Below are 26643 nucleotides of genomic sequence, written 5' to 3'. Positions count from 1 at the left end.
ACATATGACTGACGACATCACACAGTTAAAGAAGTCGAAGCTCTTTTAAAAACTAGGCCCCAGGGTCATGCAATGAAGTTTGCTGACAACAGACTGTTAAGTAAGGATGGAAGTCCATTCAATCACACAAAACAAACCATCAGTTTATGGGGAACCCCTCACCACAAGGGGCAGTGATTGCCACTGACATAGGCCTTCCCTTTATAGCTTTGTCTAACATCACAGTTAAATGCAACCTCCACATCCAGAGGCAGTCTACCTCTGGACAGCAGGTGCTGGGGGCATGCAATGTTGCCATCATGTCCAATTTGTGGGGCTTCTCTTTGAGACTTCTGGCTGACCAGTGCTGGGAACAGAGAATGGGGTGGGGTGGATGGACCCCCAGCTTGGTGCCCTCCAGATGTTTCTGACTGAAACTCCTCTCACCTAGCACAGCTGTAGGATGCTGGGGTCAAGCGCAGCCCAAAACATATGGAAGGCAGGTAGTTGGGGAAGGCTGCCGTCAGACTATGGATCCATCTTGCCCTGTTCTGCCTACACGGACTGGCAGCAGCTCTTCCAGGACTGGACCCGGGGTCTTCCACTCCAGCACTCTCTGCCACTGAAGTGCCCTCAGGAGGCAATTGACCCCTTTTCGAACTCTTGGGCACCAACGCAAAACAACGAGAGAGGTGCTGCCTCAAAGTGCTCTCAGCTGCGGCAGGCAGTCCACTCTACACATGCCCAGAAGCAACCGAATGCAGAGGGAACAGCCGTGGCAAGGTAATACTCCGGTTACATACCGAATTTTACCGATTTCGGGGCTGAGGAAGACTCCGTAGGAGCAGCCGGCAAGAGGCCCGGCCGGAAGCAGCCCCTTTTCAAGCCAGGGATCCCGGAGGCACGCGTTGGAAAGGCGAGGGGCCCAGGATAATCCCCGGCCCCCCTGCCAGAATAGAGATCCCGGCTCGGCTCGGCCTCCCGGCAAAGCCAGGTCGAAACCTGGGACCCCTCACAGGCAGCAGCGGCAGAACTCCGCCGGGCTAGCTACAGCCGGGCGCGCAGAACCCAAGGCGGCGGCGCCCTCCCGAGCGGGAAAAGCCCCTGAAAGCGCGGCGGCGACCGAGCGCCCCTTTGCTTCGCAGAGCAAGAGAAGCCAGAAGGGAGCAGCAGCAGCAGCAGCAACAGCCCCCGGCCGGGCCCTCCCTCGGCCTCTGCCACAGCTCAGCAGCCCCTCGCGATGCTGCGGCAGGCAGGCAGGCAGGCGGTCCGCCCCACTGGGCTGCTCTGCGGGCCGGGTCCACTCCCCCGGAGGGCCGGAGAGACAAAGGCGGCGGAAAGAGCTGCTCGCTGCCCAGCCCCGCGCAGGCCTCCTCTTCGTCGTCGTCGTCCTGCCTGCCCCTTACCTGCTTCTGCGGCCGGCGGCTGCCGCGGGCCCCATCCATGGTGGGCGTTTGGGGGATTCAGCGGCAGCGGGCGGGCGGACTGGCGACACCGGGCCCAGCTCAGCTCAGCCCCGTTTCACCAGGCGGCGGCAGCGGCCTCCTCAGCAGCAAGGGCAGCGTCGTTGTCCTGCCGCGGGGCTCCTGGCTGCTGCCTTCGCAGGCGCCCCGCCGCCCCATCCTCAGCGCCGCTCCGCCGGCCGAGATGCGCGCGGAAAGGAGGGAGCGAGGCCGGCCGTCGGAGGGGAGGGGAGGAGGGGCGGAGACTCTGCGGAGGGGCGAGGGGCGGGGGGCTCCCAGCTGCCTCGGCCCCCGGGGCGGGAAGAAGAGACCGCCTCTTCGGCCCCTCGCCAGCTTCGCCTCGGCGGTGGGAAGAGCGGGTGGAGGGGGCTACCGCCGCAGCCCACTCCTCTCCAGCAGGGCTGCCGTTGCCTCTGTGATCGGGTGGGCGCCGCTACGTAGCCCTCCTAGCCCTGCGGGACGCGTCCCCGGCGCTTTCCGAGATCTCTGCCCCAAGGCATCTAGCAAGGGCACCGGCAGGAGCACGCGCTCTTTCAGGGCATCGGCGCGCGGCCTTTAATGCGCTACTCGTGGCCAAGAAAGCCAGGCTGTGCGCTTCCTTGCAAGGCGGCATAAACCGACCTCCGAGAAGAGCGGATGGAAATAAGAAAACTGGGGTGCGGGGAGCTCGGTGGTTGTGCTTGCTAAAGGGACAGCTCCTCTAAAAGGTGGGGGAGCCTCGAGTCACTATTGGTAAAACTCACCCCCCCCCCCGGGATTGACTATTTATTGAACTACTGTATACTGATTTGTTTGTGAGGAAGTCGGATGCAAAGAAGAGCATTTTCCCGGCACTTTCCTTAACCCAAACCCCTCGATCTTTGGGTAGGTGGGGGGGAATTCGTTCAATGTGCAAAATCTCCCAACGTGCAGTAATTGTGAGACCCGAATTTGCCAATGCCTGATTGAGTTAGCGACAGTCTAGAAGCGTCCTGCCTTCATCACGTACTGCCGAACTCAGGTGAAGTGGTTGCAAAGCTGCGTGCTTCTTCCCCAAACGAACAGCAATAAAAAGAATGGTGGAGGGATGCAAGCAAATCAATGAGCAGGTTGTTGCCTGGAAGCACCCATTGTTGATTTGGGAGTTCTTGAGCAATCAGCAGACCCCCACCCCCAAGCCCACTTTCAGTGTTCAGATTGTCCCATCTTATGGAGCAATAGCTAAGCTTCCTGCCACGAGGAGAGATCTCATTCATTATTTACCTCTGAACTCTTTGGACAGCTCCTCCATCACATGGTTAGCACAAGACACTTGTTTTCCCCACGTGCACTAATACATCTCCTGTATTACATTTCCCATTTCCTGTTTCCAGAGTAGGTTCAAACATCAATTGCTCTGCCCAAGGAACTCTGGGAATTGCAGCTTGGGGGGGGGGCTCTCCTAACAACTCCCAGCACCCTTATCACACAACAGTTCCCAGAATTCTTTGTGGGAATCCATGACCATTTAAAGTAGCAAGATGCTGTTTTAAATGCATAGTGTGGATGGGACCTGAGAATAATAGCCCAGAACATACACACTCTCACAAGTCCACAGACAGCCTGCTTTCTCACGCACATTCTTAACACACTGAGCAAGCTAAGGGGACTCATGAAGAGCAAAGGCTTAGTGGCAGAGCACCTGACTTGCAATCAAAAGGTCCCAGGACAGGTGCAACTCCTGGTTCAACTCCTTCAAGCAAGGCTGGGAAAGCCTCCTGCTTGAAGACTTTTGAATTTTGGGCTGTACTACTCAAGGCACAGGGATGGCTGCCAGGGAGGGGGACAGAGCATAACACAAAATTAGAACGAGTACAGTCATGGTGAGGCTTTTTCATACCAGAAAAGTATTAACCTGTTGAAATTCTGCCTGCCATGCAGCTATTCGAGGTACAAAAAACCCGATTTTCCCTAGCGCCAACCTAAACCAAAGCCTAGGCTGTCATCTTATACTCGCTTACCTGGGAGTAAGCACTCTTAAAAACAAAGAGGCTTTCTTTTGAATAGACGTATATTATGGTGCTGCAAGTTAACAATACAGTAAATTCTTAAAGAGTGTATGGCGTTCAGCTGCTGCACACCAGGAAACGTGCCTAAGACGTTTTTACGTTTGTAGAGGGGGCGGGGGAGAGAAGGGCTTTCTTTTAACATCCGCCTGCACACATAGCTGCCAAGTTTTCCCTTTTCTCACGAGGAAGCCTATTCAGCATAAGGGAATTTCCCTTTAAAAAAAGGGATAACTTGGCAGCTATGTGCACATACTATAAATGACTTTCTTTAGAGACTACCTGATCTCAGAATAAGCCTTTTAGGGACCACTTTTCTGAGAAGAAAGATGCATACTAGTATTGCTGCCTGGTAGTAAAGGCAGTGGAAACGGTGGAGATTCCATGGGCTAGATAGAAAATGAGGAGGAGGCAGGGAAAGCACACCAAATGGGAGGAGGAAACGGCCGCTTTTAAGACTCCGGGATTATTTTCCCCTGGTGTCGGAACATCGCGCTCGTCGTCAATCATTCATAACTCTGACTTTGCTGATTAGCTAAGAAGAGTGGCAGGCCGCAAGGGGGGAAAGCGTTTGGCTCATTTCACTTCAGAAAGGCACTCTCACAGTTTGCTTACAAAGGTACCCTCACAGTTGCTTCCCAAATTTCTTTCTCGGAGGTCCAGAGACTTACTTTTTAATATTTAAGTGAAAGCTCAGGGTCTGGGGCATCTACCCAAGGGTACCAATGAAGGTCTTAGGGGCTCATTCCTAGTAAGTGAGCATAGGATCCGGCTGAACATCTAGTTGAGAGTTAACGCCTGCTGAACTCAGAGGGCTTTTCTTCAAAGTAAGCCGCATAGGACCACTGCGCGCGCAAACGCAAGCACACACATATAAAACTTCCAAGGAATTAGCATTGCAAGGTGGTGCTGACTCAAGTCCTGCAATATCGCCGCCGCAGAGGCTGGTTAGGAGGCACCTATGTGAGCTAAAGAGGGCCTGTGCCTTTAAAGAAGGAAGAGCAGCCCCACCTCCCGACTCGAAGCATAACGCCTCCTGGGAAGTGTAGTTCTACGAGCAGATGGACCTTCCCCGGTTTGTGAGTGAGTGGACTACATTTCCCAGAGTGCATATCTCGGGGTGGGGTGGGGATCCAGGGGAAAGAGGGCTCAGTTAAAGCGCCAGTGCAAGAGGAGGAGGTTGTCGTGGCGTGTTAAGGAGGGGCTGATTAATCCGATATTTAAAAGGGGTTTGTTGCACGTCTACTCGGAAGTAAGTCGTTTTGGCTCCAGTGGGACTTACTCCCGTGTAAGCGTGTCATGCACTTTCGGGCTGCAACAGCTTCGCTACCTGCAAAGTGGGCCTCACGGAAGGAAGCCCCGTGAGAGGGCCGGAAAGTCCTTCCCCCAAGGAGTGGAGGGGGCGCCTGGCTCCTATGAGGGAGGGAATGCCCCCCTCAAGGGCAGCTGAATGGCCGTGTGGTGTGTAGTGCTGGCCTCATAGGGCTTGGGAGACCTGGGTTCAAAACTCCGCTCAGCCATGGCAGTCTCTCGCTCTCTGAGCTTAACCTACCTCACAGGGTGGGTGTGAGGATAAAAATGAGGAGGTGGGTGGAGAACCATCTTCACCTCCATGAGCTCTTTGTAGAAAAGGTAGTGGGATAGAAATGTAACAATAATGACAAAACGTTAAAAAATGTAAAAGCTTAGCAAGTATTCTTCAGATGCTGAGCCCTCTGGGGTGAGACTGTGGGGTGGGTTTTTCCTCTCTACACAATGAAACTGATAAAATGGAAAAGATAAAATTTCAGGGATGATGTTGGCAGGGAGCCCAGTAGGAAGGCCTTGGCTTTGGCGGCACACATGCATGTCAAAAATGCAGTTATTTGTAATGGGAGTGGGGCTGTGGCAAGATCCCACAAACTCTTTGTTTCACTGTGGTACAAAATAGAGTCACCTACTTGGGCAGGGGGGCAGGATGCCAATGCCAAGTAGTCCTGGCACAATTTGTTTTGTTTCCCCCGCCCAAGTTAATGCCCAGGATTGTTTTTACGTCAGGCTGTGTTGATTAAAACACTTAGGTCTATGTTTAGTGGCATTAGAGAAAAACAAATCTTGCAGCCAGTATAAATCATGCTAATTCTGCATGTTTTATATTTATATATTCAGCTTAATTTGTTCAGCTTGTGAAAGAAGGAATGATGCACAAAAGCGCTGAAAGAGCAGGATCCTCACAATTGCTTTGCCGCCAGAATGGTGGGGTGACCACAAAAGCTAGAGACCCAAAGCTCCCCATAGACCTATCAATGACCCCTTGCCTTCTGGGGACCAATTTTTTTTATCAGCATAAATAAACTTTATCCAGGAGAGAGTGAACATAAATCCATTTCTTTTTGAGAGAAGTATGAGAGAGATGCAATGCCCTTTGGTGATATGCAGTAACCTTTGTATTATTTATTTTTGCATATAACTTCATCCATGGTGTTCCTGGTGTTTATAGAGTGCGCCAGAGGAGAGCCGCCACTGCCCTACCCACCCTGTCCTGCAAGGGGCATCCAATGTATATTTGAGATTGCATGGGCAGGAGGAGGGAAGTGGGAAAGAACAATGTACGCATTAGGGAAGTCATACCCACTTAGGTTTACCTACAGGCAGGCACAGGGACACACAGTAGTCCAGTGAGACAGCAGGTAGCCCACATCAATCAGCCAGCAAGATTCATAAGCAGACAGCAATTGGAACACTGGTTCCCCTACTCTCTTCACCCACTGCACCCATATGGTGTCCCCCAGAAGTTGTTGCACTCCATCTCCCATCAGCAATAGCCAAAAATGACCCAGTGTTCAGTGGTGATAGGAGTTGTAGTCCAACAAAAAATCACGTTGGCTCTTCAGTAGACCCAAGAACTGCATGGTTGGGCTGACATATGCCACCCCTTTTCCATGTTCACTAATAGATACTGGAGGGGCCCAACCTTGTGATTTGGCAGGGCTTGTTTAATTGTGTCACTCAGATCAGTGGCTTTTAAGCTGAGCTTGATTGGCAGGTGGCTCCCTTATTTGCAGGCTCAGCAGTGCAAAAAGCAGAGAGGCCTGTTTTAAACGCATGGCTGGAGGAGAGGTGGACTGGACCGTCATCGTTCTGACATGTCAGCACAAGGACAGCGTCTTTGCCTTCCAAAAAGGTGAGTGGAGGCCTTCCTGTCCACACAGAGATCCGAGCCAACACATTGCAGGGCAAGGTTAGGGCTGGAGCTGAATTAAAAATGGGGGGGGGGCCTCAGAACAATGAAGTTGGAATGGAGCTTGTAGGCCACCTCACTCAACCCTTTGTTGAAAATCCAGAGCTATTTTGTGATTTTGTAATTTCATTATGCTTTCATGATTTTGTTGTAGAGCACTGTGGTTTTTTTAAAAAATGAGTTGGCAGTATGGTATTAAATTTTTCACTGACGACACCTTGTTGATCGTAGGCAATCCTTTAATTGCTATTCTCGCGCTTTAGGCTAGATTTGATGTCTTTGGGGAGGTGGCAGGCTTAGCAGCTAATTATGAGCCTTTAATATTCTGCTGCCTGACCAAAAGCAAGCCCAAGCAGTGTCCTGGGTCACCCTGAAAACTTTTAGTATTTGAGAATCCACTGGCAGGCATGGCTGGACCAGCATCAGACAAGGGCTGGCAGGGCTGAGGGATGCAGGAAAGGCTGGAACCAACCAGGGAGCCACTGACCCTTCCACTCCTACCTCCGGGGCTTCTCACAAGCTGCCGGGGGCCTCCCCCCTTCTCCCTCTCTATGCTGTGATCTGTGTTTACTGAGTCTCTATTCGTTTGGCTTCCAGAACTGGAGGTCCGCAGGGATCGGGGCTCCTTGGGGCGACAGCCCATCCTGCTGACGGTTGAAGACCCCAAGGGCCAGGTTGGCAGCGGAGGAGCCACCCTCAACGCACTACTAGTGGCAGCTGAGCACTTGAGCGCTCGAGCAGGCTACACGGTGAGCAAGGGAGAAGACAAATGCCAACTGTCCACTGCCAGGATCCCTGACCCCAAGCTGCCTCCTTCTGCCTCCTCTGCCCTGCTCACGGCACCTGCCTTTGTCCTTCAGCTTCCAGACCATTGTATTTCCTAATCTAAGAGACCCCCCTCTGATGTTCCTTCCAGGTGGTCACATCTGATGTCTTGCAAAAGGCCTGGATCCTCATTCTGCACATGGTGAGCTCTGTGGCGGGGCTGTACTGACCGTGCTTGGGTGCGATCCTCAGAAGAGCAAGAGGGCGGTGCCTCATTTCTAGTCAGGCACCAAGGAGAAGAGCTTCCACAGCAGGAGACTTCCCTCCTCTTGGATGGGACAAGCTGCTCCTAATCCTCAGCTACTTGGAGGCTGTGCCTTCGGCCTGCTCCCTCTGCTGCTCTGCTATTCTGCTTTCCTTCTTGCCAGGGCCGGGACTTCCTATTCGATGACTGCAGCCGAGCATTCACCTGCCTCCCCCTGGAGGATCCTGCAGCCCCTGCTGAGGCACTCACCTGCAACCTGGACAGCCTCCTTGCAACCCTGATGCACCAGGTCAGTGTGGTGGATCCTTGCAGGCTGTCCTGTTTCAGTGCCTTGGTGGGCTTTGCCCTCTCCCTGCCAACCCCCACCGTGCCCTGCAGGGGCTCAGAGGTGCAGCTCCTGCTCCTACAGGCTCAGATTCCTCCTCCTTGCCTTCATTTCCAGGTGTGCAGAGGCTCCCCCCCAGGGGTCTGGGTTTCCAGCACGGATATGCTTCTCACAGTCCCAACCATGAAAGGTGAGGTGTATGGGAGGCTGCAAGGACTGGCTGGGAGAGAGTGGTGGTTCTGTGCAAGCCGGAAAAGGTTGCGTCCTGAGGAATGGCTAAAAAGTGCCTTCTTTCTCCTCCCCTGATTCATTTTGAGGTGTTCCTTTAATTTTGATTTCTATTTTGGGAGGTCATGGGTGGGTGTTCCTCAATGGGCAAGATTTGCCAAATCTTATGTAAAGCTGGATGCCTCCCCTCCTCTCCCAGAGATCGACTGGCATGGATTCCAGGGGGTGAGAGTCATTGCTGTGCCTGGGAGCATTTCCTATGCTAGGCAGCATGGAGTCTACCTCGCTGACGCTCAGGTACCTCGCCCAAGGCCTCTTCCAGCAGCCACCCAGTTGCCCCTCTAACCCCCTGCCTGGGACAGGCAGAGGAGCATCCTGGACGATCTTTTCGGCACTTGGTCTGGAAAGCCTCTACAATTCACAAAAGTAATGGATAACAAATTTCAGGCCCAGAGTTCTTTTGGGTGTTTTTCCCTTTTGAAGGCACCCTTCTCCTGGGCTGCTTGCTTTCCTCCAGGCATCTTCCTCCCTTGCATTTCCTCCCATCTTCCCTGGCCATTAGCCATTAGCCATGCTTCTTGCAGGATCTGATGAGAGCTACAAACCCAGCAGCATCTGAAGATGCCTCTCCTCACTTGCCCCACTACTTTCATGGGCCCGTAAGAAGACATAGTTGTGTATCTTTCCTTCCAGGGCAGATAGATGTGGTTTGGCAGATGCAGCCCAGATCAGGACTGTGGAAGAGACAAAGGGTGAAAGCCTCAGTCTCCGGGCTACTATTTCAGAGAAAAATAAAAAAGCCAACAAAGTGATTAGCACCGTGTCTCGTTAGGCCTTCCTCTCATAGATAATTGCTGCCCAAGTGCATTGGCTGTTGACGCTCCTTGGGGTAACTCTGCTCATCCTTGTCCCTCCAGGGGGTAGTGCATGACATCTTCTACCAAAGCCCCGAAGACCAAATCCAGCAGTGCGTGGGGCCAGACGGGAAGGTCCCACTGGTGAGTTCTGGGCCTGGGCTGGAGTCACAAGAAGAGCCCTGCAGCTGGATGAGACCCATCTAGTGCAGCATCCTGTTCTCACCATAGCCAAGCAGATGCCCCTAAGGAAAGGAAGCCCCCAAGCAGAACCCGAGGGAAACTTCAACTTTCCCATTGTTATTCCCCATAATCTGGTATTCAGAGGTAGACTGAACCAGAGCAAATGGCAACCCATGGAAACCCAAATGGCTATGTATTCTGATTCAGCATCAAAGAGCAGGTTTTTCTGTGGAAATCCGGGGGGTGAGGGTAGCATGGACCTGTGGCTACAAACTGCAGGGCAAAAGTTAAGTGTGGGTGAGCCCTCAGTTGCAGGGCAAGCCTGCAGCAGAACCATCTGCCTGAAACTCTTGAAATCTCACTGAAGAGCTGAACACACTTGAAAAGCTGAGCTGCTTATTAATCCTGCAGGTGTGTGGGGTTGTCTTCTTCTCCTCTGAAGCAGCGGAGCAGCTTCTGGCCACCCATGTCATGTCACCCCTTGATGCCTGCACCTACATGGGGCTGGACTCAGGAGCCCCTGCCATCCAGGTGAGGCCCTTGTGAAGAGGCAGGTTAGGGAAGAGGAAATCACCTGGGGGGCTGCAGATGAATCTGCCCAGGTGTGAATTGCGAGAGCTGCAGAAGATGGGAAGAAGGGCGCAGCTGGTCTGGGGGAAGTCCCGAGTGGCCGGCAGCAAGCCCCTGGCCAGAGACCCCCACACTGGATGGTCGCAGGGTGCAGGCCAGGTGAGTGAACTGTGGGGCTTTGGGCCCATTGAGTCAGCCTTCAAAAGGCCAGTCCAACCTGAGTTTGAGATCAAAGTGCTCTTGAAGATTGTGTTAAGAGTTGCCAAGTCAAGCGGGGGGGGGGGCAGCCGACATGGCACCCTCCAGCTTCTGCCATCTGCAGCCAGCATCTGGAGGGCACCATCTGGGGAGGGGTGTTCTGGGTCTTCCCAGGCCCAGAATGGGCTGCTGCCTCCAGTCAATATGAGTGATCCAGAGAATGTCCCCAACACCAACACCTAGCACATCTGCTCCTGGGCAAAGCATTTCCCCTGTTCTCTAACTGCAGCGTTGAGTTGTTGGGAAAATGTGTCCCCCCACTTCTTCACAGTAACAACTATTGCAGGAAGCAGCGCTGTGGGCTTGTGGGCACGCTAGTGTCCTCAGGTCCTATTGCAGCTTTGGAAGCCTTTCAAGGCTTCCCTGCCATGGTGAATTTTCCTCCATTTGAGTTATCTCTTTTCCTGGTGGGTTTTCTTTTGGAGGCTGCAAAATGTTGGGATGCCCATGTGCACCAAAATATGCTACAACAGAGCTGCAGTTGTGTTGCCCGCTCCCCATCTTCCCTTATGAGGAGGCAGGTGACAGTGAGGTTGGGCTGGCTTTAGCGTTGCAGTGATGGTTTCTTAGACATTGGGAAGAATGCCTCAAGCTGCCAAGGATCTCATGGTCTGTCCCTGAGAGGGCTTTTTTGCATAATCTGCTGCAAAAGCGTTTTCTTCATCTCTCAAGGGTCTAGGGCTGCCTTGCACCATAGATTGCTGCCCTGCAACTGCAGCCCCAGAGTACTGCCTGCCCCAGAGGTGTCCTTAGCCTGCATTAGAAACCAGGCTTTTAGTGTTGCAACATAAGGTCTCTGGAATCAGTTACCTACCAAAAACAGTCAGGCACCCCACAGGATGATGTTTAAGTGCTTATGGAATACATTTTTGTTTAGAGGAAGGCTTTCCCTGAGGTGTAACCTTACCATTTGTGGAAGATCAATTTTGTACCTGATGAAATCCTTTCTTTAGAGTGTGTGTGAAGATTTGAGTTTGTTTAACTGATCTTATTATTGTTCTCAGAGCTTTGTGCCTGCACCCTGTTCTGCTTTCATATTGTATTTGGTGGAATTTATGCCGTGATGCTGTCTGTAATAATAATTGCTTGTGGTCTTCCCCCATCATTTCTTTCTACTCCTGAATCCTGGCAGCTTTTTGCAGGTGTGTGTGTTTGTGTGGTGGAGGAATGGCCTCCCTCCCTCCCTCTTCTTGTGACTTATACAACTGAGGCTGCCTTTGGCCAAGGAGGAAGCAGCCTAAACAGTATTTCGTATTTGCCCCTGAAGCAGTTATTCCACCTCTCAATGGGCATTAACAACTACAATAAATGGGTTTTTGGGTGGGGCACTTTGAGAAGCCCCTTCTTTCTCTCTCTCCTCTCCTTTTCTGTATCCAATACCCTTTTTTGGGGGGTGGGGGAAATAACACCTCCCTAAGACAGAGACCGCTGGAGCTTGCACAGCTTCCCTCTTTCTGCATCTTGCAGAACAGTGAGTGAGCTTTTTATCTGAGCCTAGAGATCCTCCGCTACTAGCCATGATGGCTATTCTCTGCCTCAACCACCAGAGGTATGTAGTATCCTCTGAACACCAGTTGCTAGAAACCACAGGAGAGAAATGTGCTCTTTAAAAAAGTTTTTATTAAAGATTTTATTGTGTAACAAACAAGCAAATAAACAAAGAAAAGTACATATATAGTATATCCACTTTCAATTAATAAGAGTCTTTACCACAGTTTGTTTACATTTGGTATGAAACACTGTTGTCATCTGCATTATGCAGCTGGGAGAAAAGAGAGAGAGAGAGAGATGGGGAGGGGAGAGATGGTAGGGATAATGATTTTCTGTTTCGTAATGTTTGTGCAGGGTGTTTGTGTCAGCATCATGTGTTTCGGTCCTCTATCAGAGCTTGGCTGATTGCAATGTGGTTTGTGTGTATGCGTGAGAATGGGGTTGTTGGGTCAGATTAGTCATATTGATTCATATGTTGTTGGGGGGTTGGATAGGCCATTGTCTTGTTGGCCTCTATATGTGATAAAGGGGAGCCACACTGGGATGAAGGTGCCCTCCTTTGTCTGTCCCCATGCTACTTTAAGTTTGTTGGTGCTCGGATCTTGCTTGTGGGTTTCTCCCAAGTGTCTGGCTGGCCACTGTGAGAGCAGGAGGCTGGACAAGATGGGCCACCAACCTGATCCTGCAGGCTTTCCTTATGCTCTTAGGCCTGCTTCCTTGCAGACCCCCGGAAGCCTTGCTGGGCAGCTTTTAACTTGAGACAGTGCTCCTTCAATCTCTCCCACCCACCCCATTTGTTATTCCAGTCAGTCCATTGCACACCTTGGAAACTGTCCCTCCACTTGTCATGATGTGCAAATGCTTTGGTTGGGTGTCTCCTTGTGGAGCCAGATGTTTCCCTGACCAGAAGACTCATTCACCCCCTCCTTGTTCTTCCCTCATGCCAGCTCTCTCTCTTCTTCGACATCCTGCTCTGCATGGCTCAGGGAGTCAGTGAAGAGGCCTTTGTGAAGGGTCAGAGACCAGGGATGGGCAGTGGCGACAATGTCCAGGAGACAGGGGCAGAGAGAAGTGCCCGTTCCGTGCTGTGGAAAACTCTCCATGCCACGCCGCTCACAATGGGTGAGGTTGTGAACTTGCCTCGTCCAATACCAGCCAGCCTCTCCAGCCTGATGCTTGGTGCCCTCGAGATGTTTTGAACTTTGACTCATCAGCCGTAGCTAGCCCAGCTATACAATGCTGGGGCTGATGCGAGTTGTTGTCAAAAACATCTGGAAGGCTCCACGTTGGTGAAATCGGCCTCCCTTCCACCATTTGGTGATGCTGGTTTTCTGGGGCAGCGCATCGCTTTCTGTCCTAGGGAGTGGGCAAAGGGTACCCAGTGGGGAGGCAAGGGGCACACTGCACAACAAATCCCGACATCTGCCTCCAGGGAGACAAGCTTGCAGGTCTCTCCATCTCCTCCTCTGCAGTGGTGGGAGGCTGTTTCTCTCTGGTACGGTAGGAGGCAGGAGAGGGGCTGCCAGACTGAGCCCCGGGGAGACAAAACACATTGGCTTGTATAGGCAGCTAAGTTCTACTCAGAGCACACCAGAGTCCACTGTGTCCATTGATTTCAGTAGGTCTAGCACTGGCTACGTAATGCGTTCCCTCTTTTGACCTTCCTTCCCGAGAGGCCTTTGGAGGCCTTGTCGGTGTGGGATACCCTCTGAGGTGCCAATGGTGGCCTCTGTCTCCTCCCTCTTCACAGCATACATCCCCGAGGGTTGCTATGACTACATGACCATGTCTGCCAGCGACCACATCCGCCACCTCACGCCCCACCCAGGCAATGCCCGCAGCAGGTCCTTCTGCAAAGTGGCACATTCCCATGTGGCTGTGAGTACCACCCCTGGTTGGGGGATGCCTCAGAGGCTCTTGAGTGCCTTGTTTTTGTGGGAGGGGCCCCCACTTCACCCCAGCAGCCTTCTCTGCAGCACAGTTGTGTGTGTGCTTGGCAGGGTGGGGCAGCAGGTGTGATATGCAACTGGGTGAAACTGAAGTCTATGTGCATTCTGCTGACGAGACAACTTCCCATAATTAAAATTCCAAAATTCTGGTTTTCTTGTAATTTAGAAGGTGTGGGCAGGAGCAGCTGTTGCCAGATGGGAAGGGGCAAAGAGTTGCCATGGGGCTCATATAGGGCAGTTCCTTCTGCTAAGCTCTGCTCTGGGGCCTTGTATTTCACCTGCTGCTGCCCCACGTGATTGCACGTTTTTCTCCCCACCCATAAGGACTGGCAGCTTATGTAGGCAGATAAGGCTGCTTGGACTTCCCTGACTCCCTATGACCCCTCTTCCTCTTCCTTCCCATGCAGGAGCCTCAGCTGCTGGCTGAGGGCTGCTCCGTCACCAACAGCCTCTTGGAGGGAGCAGTGAAAGTGGGGCCTGGGAGCGTGATCCAGCACTGCCGCTTGAAGGTGGGCCATGCTTGCTGGAGATGGGAGTAAGGAGGTTGGCAACAGCCCTTGTTCTCTGCTCGGCACCAGAAGTTCTCTCTTTGGCTTCCCTGGGTCATCTTTGGCAGATTAGAAACAGGAACCAGTCCCAGAGGTGGTATTTGGGCCAAGCCTTGAGGTTTGGCAGGATCAGGTCCAGGGCAGGAGATGATATGAGGAGGACAAGGACCCAAGGTTCAGTGTGGTGTAGGGGTTAAGAATGTTGAACTAGGACCTGGGAGACCAGGTTTCGAATCCCACATCCACCCATGAAGCTCACTACGTGGCCTTGACCCAGTCACGGCCTCTCAGCCTGATCTACCTGACTGCTATGAGGATAAACTGAAGAGGCAGAGAACCACATACATCACCTTGAGCTCCTTGGAGGAAAGGAGGTGAGGCAAAAATGTTGTAAATAGGTTGCAGGGAGCCAGAGCTGTTGGTGTTTTGCCTGCCACTGCCCTCTGTTGACTGAATGCAGCCTCATCCTTCATTTGTTCACCGCAACTCTCCCCAGCCAGCTAGTTGCCTGACACACAGGCAGGGTGACCTGGCTGCAGCAACCTTGAGCCGGGATCTCAGGTCTGCTTTCTCTGGGTGGGTTTTGCCCAGGGCAGTGGACAAACCGTCTCCCCTCTCTCCCAGCTGTCCTGACAACTCTACTCCAACCCCCAAAGAGCAACCTCTGTGTGGGCTCCCTCCAGTGGCAGCAGAGCTGAGCACGTGTCAGAAATGCCTGTGGCCCCTTGGTCTTTTTCTCCAGGGCCCTTTGGAGATTCACACTGGCTGCCTCCTCACTGGGCTGGATGTGGCATCCTCCGTGGCCCTCAGGAGCTACCTGCTTCGGGACGTGGTTGTCCAGGGACACACCGTCAGGCTGAGAGGGATCCCTTGTAAGGTCTTCACCCTGAGTGGGCATCATGACGACTGGCAGGTGTGTAACAGGAGTCTGCTTGGCATGGGGGGAAGGAGCCCAAATTCTACGGGTTGGAGGCACCTTGCAACTCTCTGGGGAATCCCACTCCCCACAGCAACCCTGCTGCTTCCTTCAGAGAGCTGGGGGTGGCAGTTTGTCTTGAGGCAGGTGACCTTAAGAAGCCCAGAACTGTCTGCCCCACCCCACCTCTATTCTATTGGTTATTCCTACTTCTCTGAGGCACTCACACCTGCCCTCTTCTCTCTTTAGAGTATGGCAGAAGAAGGCGGCACCTACCTGAACATGCCCTGGAATGAGTTTTTCCTCCACACTGGAATACGGTACGTGCACAGGTCCCAGCCCATTCTCTTGAGGGCCCCACACATCAGCCACCCCCACCCCGTGCTGTGGAGCTGCTGCTCTGCCTCCATTTATTTTATTTATGTACTGCTTATCTACAATTGCCCCTGAACAGTGTATGAAAAGTACAACACAGAATTAGTTAAAACTATAAATTAAAAATGCCTCCTTGGACACAAGCTCTAGGTGATGGGGCTCATCATTAACTACCGTATATTCCGGTGTATAAGACAACTCCCAACTTTTCCAGTTAAAATACAGAGTTTGGGATATACTCGCCGTATAAGAAATATGACCCGGCGTTTAAGACGGCCCCCAACTTTTGAGAAGATTTTCCTGGGTTAAAAAGTAGCCCTATCCGCAGGAATATACAGTAATTAATACAAGATTTCAATTTGTGCAACTGATTCTCATTCAAGAGACACTTTCCGGGTGTATTTCATATTCAATGTACAATCTGTGTTGCAAGTTTGGGTTTTTGATCCTTACAGTCCCATTAAAAATGAGGGACAAAGCAGCCTTTTTGTTCATTTGGAGTGGAGGACTTTACTGATTTGTGGCCTTGTAGCGAGGAGGGCTGGCTGGGGGCTGCCACCTTCCTTCCTTGTGGGGTTGAGGCTACTTTTCCGTGCTTTGCTGGGTGGTAGTGACTGGCGTGCGACCATCCCTGCCCTGCCCAGGAGTCACGATCTTTGGAGCCCAGACACCCCTTCCAGCCGCCGCTGCCTGCTGAATGCCCGCCTGTTTCCCGTGCTGCATGCCTCCGAGCCCCTGGGAGTCAGGGACGTCCTCTGGCTCTTGGGCTCCCCTCTTTCTCCTCCAGGGGCTGAGCAGCTGCAGCGCTGGCGGACTTCCTGGCGCATGTCCTGGGAGGAGCTGCAGGGGAGCCTGGACCAGGAGGCGGAGCTGGCTGCCCGCAGGGCCACCTTCTTCTTGCAGGCCCAGAGCAAGACCAAGAAGGTCCTGATGGAGCATAGCAACTGCAGCCTTCTACCGCTGATCCGCTCCGCAGCCCTGGAGGGCTACCACAAGGCCATGCTGGAGACACTAGACCAGGGTGAGACATGCTGGCAGGGTGTGTGTGTTTCTGTGTCTGGAGCAGCATTTTGCCCCTTTAATTGCAGGGTGCCTATATATGGGAGTGGAAGGAAGGAAGGAAGGAAGGAAGGAAGGAAGGAAGGAAGGAAGGAAGGAAGGAAGGAAGGAAGGAAGGAAGGAAGGGAGCTCCTACCCAGTGCCTGCCAACGGCTGGATGAGAATTCCACCTTGGTTCCTTCTGGTTGCCCATGGATTGCCTTTCCCCAGTCTGAGGAAGCCTGCACCTCTGCTTCAGCTTTTCCCAGAGTTCCCTGGGAGTCTGGCAGCTCCACCCACCAGTGCCTCAGTGAGCAGCTCTGCCATTGCCCAGCCTGGCTGTTTTCAAAGATGGCAGACTGGCCTTGCCCATGTGGCTGAAGCTCTTCCTAGAGCTGGCCCTTCCCCTCCACTCTTCCTGGCTCCAGGGACACTTGTGTTGTGAATCCACACAGGCTTTGTGGAGACGGTTCCTCCCAGTCCTCCCAAGGACTACTGGGTTTGGGGAGCACACTGTTTTGACACCCATTAAAACCTCCCAATGTTCCCAGGTGTAGCCATTCCCAGGAACAGACCAGTTTCAAACCAAGGAGCCACTTTTTGGGCTCTGAGGCCACTTCTTGTTTGCCTCCTAGTTGCCTCCATGGCCAGAGACCCTGGCGTTGCTGCTCGATCCCTGGCTTGCATTGCTGACCTCCTGGGCTGCCTGGCCAAAGGGGAAGGGGGCTTACGGAGTGGCCCGGCAGCCAACGTGGCTTGGGCCCAGGCCTTCCAGCACCTTGAGAAGGGGGACATCCCTGAGGGTGTCAAGGAACTGGCCAAGGAGAGGAAGAAGTGGCTGGACAGGTACTGCAAGTGTGTGTTTGTGTGTGTGTAGTGATAAAGCTGTATTCCTGTTGGCCCCACCTGTCCATCTGCTGGCAAAGGCAAGTTCTCTGTGCAAAGCTCAGTCTGCACATGACCAGGAACACTTTGCCATCACTGCTCAAGGCCATGCTGTTTCCTGCACTCACTGGGAGCATGGAGGGAAGGAACATGGAAAGGTGGGCTGGCCTTGTCTTCTGAGGCCTCAGGGGAAGGGCAGGTATGCAGTGACAAAGCACCTGAGCCAAGCTCAAATCCTGGCATCAGGTGATGGGGAGGCCTTTTTCCACCTGGCCTGGTTGGGCAGGTCCCTTGACTGACTCCAGCTACAAAAGCTGAGGCTCTTAAACAGGCTATTGGGCTGGGATGTTGTTAGGGGGCGGGGACAGTTGTTATGGTTATTGATAATAATTTTATGTATATTTATTTTTATACCTTGTTATGATTTAATGTGGGAATTGTTAAATTGGTTGTGCAGCTTCTGATGTTTTATTTATTGTTTATGGCTGTTTTTGTTATATTTCTAATTAAGTATGTTTTTCATGTTGTAAGCCGCCTTGAGCATGGTTTTAACTATGGAAATAGGGCATACAAGTAAAACACTGCATGTATGGGAGGGACCCTCCTCTGCCAAGGTGCTGGAGAGCTGCTGCCAGTCAGAGACTGGGCTACATAGACCAAGGGTTCGATTCTGCTTCTGATGTCCATGGGGTATTGCAGAGCAGATGCCTTGGCCCATGGGGGCCTTTGGAGTTGCGCAAGGGACAGAGGCTCACAAGTGGCCCTACAGAGCAAGCCTGTGGTGGCAGACAGAGGACGGGAGAAGAATCTGGGGGCCTGCATGAGAGAGCTGCCTCTGTGCTGGAATGCCTCCGAGTGGAGCTCACCCCACTGGGAAAATGGGAAGGAGAGTTTCTTGCCCCTCAGGATGGCCTCTGTGTGGGTAAACACAACTGAGATGGAAAAGCACTTGGCCAATCAAACAACCTTCGCCAGCCTAGGACTACAACTCCCTGCATAATCTGTGACCATGCTGACTCACAGCATCTCATGCTGATGGAAGTATTGCACCATTGCAGGGCACCCAGTTGGAGAAGGCTGTTGGCAGAAGCAGCCCAAGCAACCAGAGACACCCTTTTCTCCTTCCTTGCAGGCCTGTCCTCCTTGTCCGCGCCGCTCGGCACTATGAGGGTGCTGAGCAGATCCTTGTCCGCCAGGCTGTGATGTCCTCCTGCCAGTTCATCAGCCTCAGGCTGGCCACACTGCCTCCCATGGGCCGCTGGGTGAGAGCGGCCTGCCCAGCCAGAATAGACCTCTCTGGTAAGTGGCTGCTGGGCCTGGGCTTGCCAAGTTGCCCTTCCTGGGGCCAGGTAGCCGCTTGCCTACCGGCAAGTGACATTTGGCTCCTGCCTTGAGTGCTGGGGGATCCATCCCCAGCAAGGCAGGAGCAAGCCCTGGGCTCAATGAGGAGCAGAAGCATGAAGTGATGTGCAGGGTCTCATGCAAGGGCGTGGAGGATGAGTTGTGTGCAAGCAGCACCCAGCATCTTTTGAAGTGTTGCAAGGTCTCCTGGGGAGAGTCCCACTCTTTGGTTATGGGCTTGGGTGGGTGGTTGGGCAGGAGGCTGTGCATTTTCTTATGTGACCCCCCCTTGGGCTAATTTTTGCAGGTGGCTGGAGTGACACTCCTCCCATCACATATGAACACGGAGGTGCAGTGGTGGACCTGGCTGTCCTGGTGGATGGGCACAGGCCCATTGGTGCACAGGCCCGGCGCATTGCCGAGCCAGAGCTGCGGCTTGTTAGCAGCAGCGGGAGGCTGGAAGGAGAGATGGTGGTGGAGCTGGTCTGCAGAGACTTGGAAGACCTACAGGATTACTGCCAACCTCATGCACCCGGTAGGAGCCCCTTTTCCTGGAGCGGGAAGGGAGCAACTGTACCAAAGCAGCTTCCTTGCTTGCTGTGAGGAGACCATGTGAGAGGCTTATCAGGTGGCAGTAGGGAGCCCTGTACTGGCTGGGCTGTAGCTCAGTGGTAGAATAGCTGCTTTGCATGCAGAAGGTTCCTGAGTTGTTAGAAGGCAGCTTCCTTTGATTCTAGGCAGAGTTGCATCTGCTATAAAATGTGCCTTTTGTTTTCACATGTCTGTCGGATGCCTGAGAGTAGCTGGCCTCTTGCTCCTCTTTTAATGGGCCTCAGGACCAGCTACTCACCTGCTAGATCACAATGCTTTGGAATGAGGCCTGTTTCTCTGCAATGCCATATTGACTCTTGCTGTGAATTGTGCCCGCCCTCCAGCGTCACTCCTGCTGACTTTTGAAGTGGCTCCCCTGCCTGATCTTCCCACCATGGCCTGTTAAGCTTCATCGCATTCCCACTCCCGAGTTCAGATCCTAACTGCAACCCCGCTAGCCCCTTCCTGAGTCCAGGTCTCATTTCTTTCCACTGTGGGCCAGAAAGGGGCTATCCTGGCTTCCACTCCCATTTTTTCCCTTCTTCTTAGGAGCTTTGTTGAAAGCAGCCTTGATTTGCACCCACATTGTGGACCTTGCTTCTCAGAATTCCTTGCGGGAGCAACTGATGGAACACTTTGGAGGCGGCTTTGAACTCCGCACCTGGTCACGTCTTCCTCACGGATCAGGACTGGGTATGCCTCCAACCTCTCTACGTGCATACCTGGCATTGCTCAAGGGGACCTAGCAAAGACCTCAGGTTCACTCTGGCAGTATTTCTCTTGTTGACGTTAGAGGGGCCTCATGTATCCTGTCCTGCCCCAAAGGCATGAGATGAGAACCCCACTCACCTCTCCTTCCTTTCCTCCATTCAAGATCAGTGCTTTTTTATATACTTCTGCAGACCTTGGGCTCCTTCCCTTGAGTTTTCCAATACCTCCCTCTTGTCTTATGCAGAAGAACAGAAATAGAAATAGAATATGAGATGTTAGGTGTATGGAACCTCCAGTTTCCAGGCACTCTACCACTGACTAGTACCAGCTACCAAGGAGCAACAGTTGGAGATGGCTGTTGTAGGGCTTCTCAGAGGCATCTACGTGGCCAGAGAGGCCTTTGTCTAACCTAGTCTGGCCCTTCTCATGACAAGGTTCTGGTCTGGTGCTGTGGAATCCAAAGGGTGGTGTAGGGCTCCAGTGACAAAGAAAAAAACTGGTAGCTCTCCCCCCCCCCCGCCACACCGCTAGCTATGTTGTGCTCACTTGCTCTCTCCTGCAGGCACCAGCAGCATCCTGGCAGGGGCTGTGATGGCTTCTCTATACCAGGCATCTGGGCACTCCACCAGCGTTGAGTCCCTCATCCACGCCGTGCTGCATTTGGAGCAGGTTCTCACAACAGGTAAGACCTTTTATTTGTTCTGCTGCACATGCCAAAGAAACCAAAAATCCGCAGAAAGGGAGATGTCTATCTCAGCGCCATCTCGTCCTCCTTTTCTTGAAGTCAGCCTCAAATATAGCATTAGCAGGGCCTTGAAGGCATTTCTTCATCTGCCTTGGTTGCTCAGTTGGTAGAGCATGACACTCTTAATCTCAGGGCTGTGTATTTGAGCCCCATGTTGGGCAAAAGATTCCTGCATTGCAGGGGGTTGAACAAGATCACCCTTGTGGTCCCTTCCAGCTCTACAATTCTGTGATCAAGACTTGGCTGAAATCTCTCCAGCTCATTTGACTGCTGAGATTTCAACGGTGCTGTTGGCCGTTTTCTGCCTTCCACAAGGGAAGATATTTTGGGGTGTTTCTGTCACTTGCACAAAACTGCTCCCTCTTCTCCACAGTCCTGGCCATGTCTGATTCCCATTTCTGTATGTTGCATTGGATGAATGTTTTTATTCCTTCTATGCTACTCCTTTTAAAATGTCATATCCTGCCCTTCTGCCAAGCAGCTAAAAGTCAGTGACCTCCTCCTTGCTTTGCAGACTTTTGCCCTCCACTTGAGTAACACATAAACAGGTCTTAATGCCAGTCTGGATTCTGGTGCCAGTCCAGTAGCTTCTGCCCTTTGGTTGTGTTTTTGACTTGGCCCTGAAGGAATGTGCATAATAAAAGGCAGAGCCCCCCACCAACAGCCATGACCCAGACTTGTTAGGAAGACATGAGAACTAGCCTTGTGATGAAATGATTCTTGTGCAATGAAAGAGTTTTCCAGAGGCAGCTTTTCAGGGTTGTGATCTGGGCCTGTGCCCAGGGGTGGGGAGGAGCCAAAAGCGATTAGAAGCAAACAGGGTTCTAGGTTAAAGAGGAAAAGGCAGTGGGTGGGATGCATCAGAGTGAGGGTGAAGGCAGAGCAGCCCTTTCAGGCCAAAGGGAAGGGCTGCATTGATGGCAGGGGGGTCCTCTCCACTCCTGGGCAGAGTGTTGTTTTCTTTTGATAATTCCATTCAGTGCTGCTTTGCTACTGGGGCAGAGCATTCACATGCAGATAAACAGATGTGGGTGAATCTATATTGGCTGAAGCAATGATCTATTTTTGGTATTCTGCTTCTCACACCTACTTCCTAATATTGTCGAGGATGAGACATCATGGAAAGGTTCTCAGTCTGATGGGGGAAGTCACTTTTGATTAACCCCTCTCCATGACACGGTTCCTACTCAAAGGGTGCCCAGGACAGCTTACAACATAGAACGGGATAAAGCCATCGGCAAAATACAGTAATTAAATGGCCATCATCATTCTGCAGGCCTGGACAAATAAAAGGACTTCAAGTGATGTTAATAATGTGAATTCTATCCCATGCTTCATCATGTCTGATTATACATTTTTAAACTATAAAAACATGGTGTAATAATTGAAACCAGATTAAACCAAAGCAGGGTCCTTCTGTCCTTTCCCACAACAGCAATTTTACTGCTTCAGAAAGAAAGAGGGCTCCCAACTATAGATAAGTCTTCTCTTCATTGGATCAGAGACCCCTCCTGCCTCCCACAAGGGATTCACCTGGCAACTGGTAAACAAGCAGGATCTCTTCCTCAACACTTGTTCTTGTTCCTTGCAGGTGGAGGGTGGCAGGACCAAGTGGGTGGGCTGGTGCCAGGCGTCAAGATTGGGCGTTCAAAGCCTCAGCTGCCACTAAAGGTAGAAGTGGAGCAAATCACCATCCCGGAGAGCTTCATACACACCCTGAATGAGCACCTGCTCCTGCTGTACACAGGCAAGACCCGCCTGGCCCGCAACCTGCTCCAGGTACTGAAGGTGCTTGGAGGTGTCAGTTGTGGCCTGAGGTCCACAGCTCTGACATACCTTAGAGCAGAGTTGTACCTGTCCTACAACAGGCGTACCTTTCTCCCTGTGCTGTTAGCATGATGCATTTCATCCTTGAGTTTTGGTCTACACAGGTAGGATGACTCACCTGCTAGGGTTGCATGTATTCTTATTAATACTTTCCTTATTGTTTTATTACCCCCCCTTCACCCTAAAGTCCTAGGGTCACATAAAATGCAATTTACTTTATTATTTATTTTAATTATAGCCCACCTTTTCCTTCCTTTAATCTCCATTAACAACCCTGTGACATAGGTTAGACTGAGAGGCACTGACTGGCCCCCAAGGTCACTCAGTGAGTTTCATGGTCGTGTGGGGATTTGAACCCTGGTCTCCCAGGTTCTAGTCCAGCATTCTAACCAATGACACCAGGATGGCTCTCAATTAAAACACTATGTTAAAATGAGTATTTTTACACTGGCACTTTCCCCAAGGTGCAGGAAGGTGGTTGTAGGAGGAATTTGCTAGGACTTTCTTCCTCTAAGAACTCTTGAGCACCAGAAACGGAGACAACTTTTCATTGCTTCCTTTTCTTTCAGGATGTTCTAAGGAACTGGTATGCCCGGCTACCCACCATTGTGCAGAATGCCAGCGCACTGGTGAACAACGCAGAGGAGTGTGCCCAGGCCCTTCGGCAAGGTACTGCAGTTTGTTCCTTGGGCATCTTGTACAGCTCATTACCCAGGGCAGAGGCTACAGCGCCTCTGCTCAAAACACCTTGCGCAGAAACCACCTCCTATGTTGAACAGGCTCTCATTTTGCAGGAGCTACTAGGGTAGTTGTGTGTGCGCGCTTCAGAGCAATTATTCCATGCAACAACGAATGGGAGTGGAAGGATGTCATCATGGACTTTAGCCTTCCCCAAATTGCTGTAGTCCAAAACATCTGGACGGCAAGCGCCATCAGGACTCACTAGTTTGGGGAAAGCAATTCTATCTAGTTGGATCTTGCAGCGCTCCTCTTGCTAGATTGAAAGCGACAGAGAAGCAGCAGGCAAGAGCAGCCATCTTCCCACTTCTGTGGTGGGCAGCCCAGCCCAGGTGTCAGATTTCCAGAGAAGGAAGAAGGCTGACATGCACACCATGTGATTAGAGCCAAGAGCACTGTCATGGCTGCATCTGAGGAGACCTAGCAACTTTGCTCTAAGATGGGCAAACATAATCGTTCAATACCAGGGTGTCCTGCAACTCCTTCTTCTCACCCCAGGCAACCTGGCTCTCTTGGGCAAGTGTATGAATCATTACTGGCTGCAGAAGAAGAATATGGCCCCTGGGTGTGAGCCTTTGGCTGTCCGGCGCATGATGGAGGTGCTCCAGCCTCATGTCTATGGGCAGAGCATGGCTGGCGCTGGAGGAGGTGGCTTTCTCTATGTCTTAACTAAAGAGCCCAGGAACCAAGAGGCCTTGCAAAGGATCTTGATGGAAACAGAGGTGAGTGGAGCCAGCTCCTAAGTGCCTATCAATCGGTGTCTCCCTGCAGAAATTTCAGCAGGGCGCATTTTGCAGGTTTGGGCTCCAGGAGCAGGTTAATGCACACCCTCTCCCAAGGAAATTAGGAGAGGGGAAATGAGGTGGTAGGTGGGTACCATGTAGTTGCAGGGAGGGGGAGCCTCACACTTGGGAGCTGAGTTTGGCCATCCACGCCTCTCTAACAGGCCCTTGAGATTCTGGCCAGGGTTATGCCAGGCTGCACTCCTCACCAACACTGCCTGGCATAATCTTTGAGTGCTTTGGCTTGGCTCTTCAGTTGTGATGATGCCTCTTTGCTTAGTCAGATGAAGATGTAGCTGTGTGTAGAAACCTAATTTTTTGCAGAGCTAGAATGTAGCCTCCTGGCCAAAAAGAAGAGTGGCCTCTGCACTGGCCTGTGACCTTCCAGGGCATGTAGCCCTGATGTCAGGTCAGGAGTGGCAGTCGACCCCCTTGTAGTGTTGAAGTTCCACCAGGCTGCGGAACAAAATATTCTACAAAATGTAGTGAAGATTTCACTCACCCTGCATGCCTTCCTTTCAGGGCCTGGGGAATTTCAGCATCCACACTGTGGAGGTGGACACAGCTGGCTTCCAAATGCAGCTTCTGGAGGAAGATTGGGAGCCATAGGCACTGCAGGGTTTCCTGCCCACATCCTACAGCTGTGCAAGATCTATGGATGAATGACTCAGTGGCTGAATTTGGTTTAGTATTTCTTTGGAAGATTCATGCACTCCTTCACTGCAGATGGGGTGAAAACAGCATCTGCCCCACCCAAGTGAAAAACAATACTTAGTTGTGAATTAGTAGGGCCTGGCAGTCAGATCTGCAGCATTCTTCAGGAAATTATGTGAAGTAATCAATGAAAAACTTTTTATTTCCTTGCTGATGTAAATCTCCTTTATTTAAATCAATCCATCCTCCGCACAGCATATGATGGACACATTAAGGGATCTTAAATGAATTCAGACTATTGATTGGTGGAGCTCAGCACTGTTGCCTCTGACTGGAGGCAGCTATCCAGGGTCATTGTCGGGCATCTTAACTGTCTCTGCTTCCAAAGAGCCTTTTCACTGGAGACACCAAGGACAGAATGCAGAATCAACTGGCATAGAAAACATGTCCACATTGCCCAAAGCACCATCTTGTTCCTATGACTTAACAAGTGGGGCTAAGACCACAGGTCAACTCACAGGCGAGCCCAAAATTTACAGTAATTGCTTTGCAATTTCAGTTGCTATTTAACTTGAATTTGTGTAGAAATGTTTGTGCATTATGATAAAGATGTAGAAACAGGCGAGCTGTACCAACTCGCAGAAAAACAAGAGGAAAATCTCTGAAGAAGGAACTAAGGTTTTGAACAACCAAGGTGGTTGTTCTTTCAGCTTCAGAGATCCCACTGGGAAAGGGACTTGCATTTCCCTCCAGTCTTAAGAACATAGCAAGGCCTTCTTAGGAGAGTGCACCAGTGATCTCCGCTAGCACGAGTAGGTTCTTGCAAAGACAGCTAGAGGCGGAGTCGCTTGATGTCTTCACTGCGAAAATCCATCCGGAGGGCCAGCACTTGACGGACCTCAGCAGGGGTTAAGCGCCATGTCAGTGGGCCTGAGTTTGGCCCCCAGTAATCCAAAATCTCTGCTACCTGAACGGAAGAGGGAAAGCAAAGTGATTCACCAGGCAGAAGAACAAAGTGACAGTCCATCCAAAAGGCAGGTAGGCAGCTTGGAACACAATAGCTGTGCCTGTCCTCAGCAGTGGGACTGATATGTTGCTGGGCTGGATGCTAATCTCTATGTGGAGGAAGAGAAGCATGTACCCAACATGGGCCCACAAGTGCTCTCCTCTCTAGCCAGCGTGTGACGTGCGAGGATTCCAGCTGCAAGGCCCAACACCAGCACCTGAACAGAAGAGGCTGAGGCATACTATTTTTAGTCTATGCTTTATTTGCTCTAGGCATAGCTGCCAAGTTATCCCTTTTTTAAAGGGATTTTCCCTTATGCTGAATAGGCTTCCTCGCGAGAAAAGGGAAAACTTGGCAGCTATGGCTCTAGGCATCAGAGTTTTCTGGACTTCTAAAGGTGGGACTAAGCAAGTCAAGTGAGTCAGCCATCCAGCCCTCTGCTCCTGTTTGTGCATCTGCTCTGCCTGCCTTGCTCTCCTGCTGCTGATTGCCCTTTACCCAGTGAGGGAGGGGAGAGACATTCTGCACTTGTTCAAAGGATCCTGTTTTGCATGCTGAGAGCCTGGCCAGGCATCTTGGACCCTTTCTATAAAGCCAGGTGGAAGCAGCAGCAGTAGCCTCCAGGGCTTTCATATGCCTGTGTTTTCCATAGGTCTGTGAGGATGGGATGCTGCTAGAGTGAGAAAGCAAGGCCTGTGACTTGCTCTCTACTGCACTGTCTTGTTGCCAGCTGGGAACATTAATAACAATTAATCTGTTCCTGACTCAGAGCACAGCAAATCCAAGGAGAGCTGGTGGGTTGTGGTGAGTGGAGCAAACGGGTCAGAGCCTACCCTGGAACATATATATATCTTGTCATTGCTTCCTGCTTCCTCCCCACTCCCAGTTCCCAAAGAGAGCAAAAGCCTGCTC

At 51.8% G+C, this 26643-nt stretch overlaps 3 protein-coding genes across 8 annotated transcripts in view; 1 reads left to right on the top strand and 2 right to left on the bottom strand.

The window, feature by feature from the left end:
• ST3GAL2 (ST3 beta-galactoside alpha-2,3-sialyltransferase 2) overlaps positions 1–1649 on the bottom strand; it is a 36621-nt gene extending 34972 nt beyond the window's left edge. The window contains exon 1 of the mRNA XM_035119597.2: positions 1386–1649. The gene's annotated coding sequence lies outside the window, so the exon portion shown is untranslated. The remainder of the gene's footprint in view (positions 1–1385) is intronic.
• On the top strand, positions 667–26341 carry FCSK (fucose kinase). Of its 6 annotated transcripts, none has more exons than XM_060275924.1 (24): positions 667–762; positions 6511–6629; positions 7284–7435; positions 7603–7653; positions 7880–8005; positions 8159–8231; positions 8469–8566; positions 9187–9267; positions 9718–9837; positions 12573–12747; positions 13376–13503; positions 13982–14083; positions 14865–15035; positions 15288–15358; positions 16058–16434; positions 17087–17297; positions 18469–18635; positions 18985–19212; positions 19818–19961; positions 20542–20661; positions 22160–22503; positions 23121–23220; positions 23788–24011; positions 24594–26341. In XM_060275924.1, the coding sequence occupies exons 2-24, from the start codon at positions 6551–6553 to the stop codon at positions 24678–24680; spliced, it is 3429 nt and encodes a 1142-aa protein (XP_060131907.1). In that variant the 5' UTR covers positions 667–762; positions 6511–6550; the 3' UTR covers positions 24681–26341. The 6 variants fall into 6 exon arrangements, with proteins under 6 accessions (XP_060131907.1, XP_034975479.1, XP_060131906.1 ...); XM_035119588.2 differs by lacking the exon at positions 667–762 and adding an exon at positions 4609–4718 and having other exon boundaries at positions 22316–22503; XM_060275923.1 differs by lacking the exon at positions 667–762 and adding an exon at positions 4609–4718.
• COG4 (component of oligomeric golgi complex 4) overlaps positions 24921–26643 on the bottom strand; it is a 17790-nt gene continuing 16067 nt past the window's right edge. Inside the window, exon 20 of the mRNA XM_035119595.2 lies at positions 24921–25692. Coding sequence (XP_034975486.1) covers positions 25558–25692 — 135 coding nt within the window. The 3' untranslated portion in view covers positions 24921–25557. The remainder of the gene's footprint in view (positions 25693–26643) is intronic.

The sequence above is a fragment of the Zootoca vivipara genome, chromosome 6, assembly GCF_963506605.1.
Source record: "Zootoca vivipara chromosome 6, rZooViv1.1, whole genome shotgun sequence".
NCBI lineage: Eukaryota > Metazoa > Chordata > Lepidosauria > Squamata > Lacertidae > Zootoca > Zootoca vivipara.
Note: the sequence above shows the minus strand (reverse complement) of the source record. Positions and strands in the feature narration are given on the sequence as shown.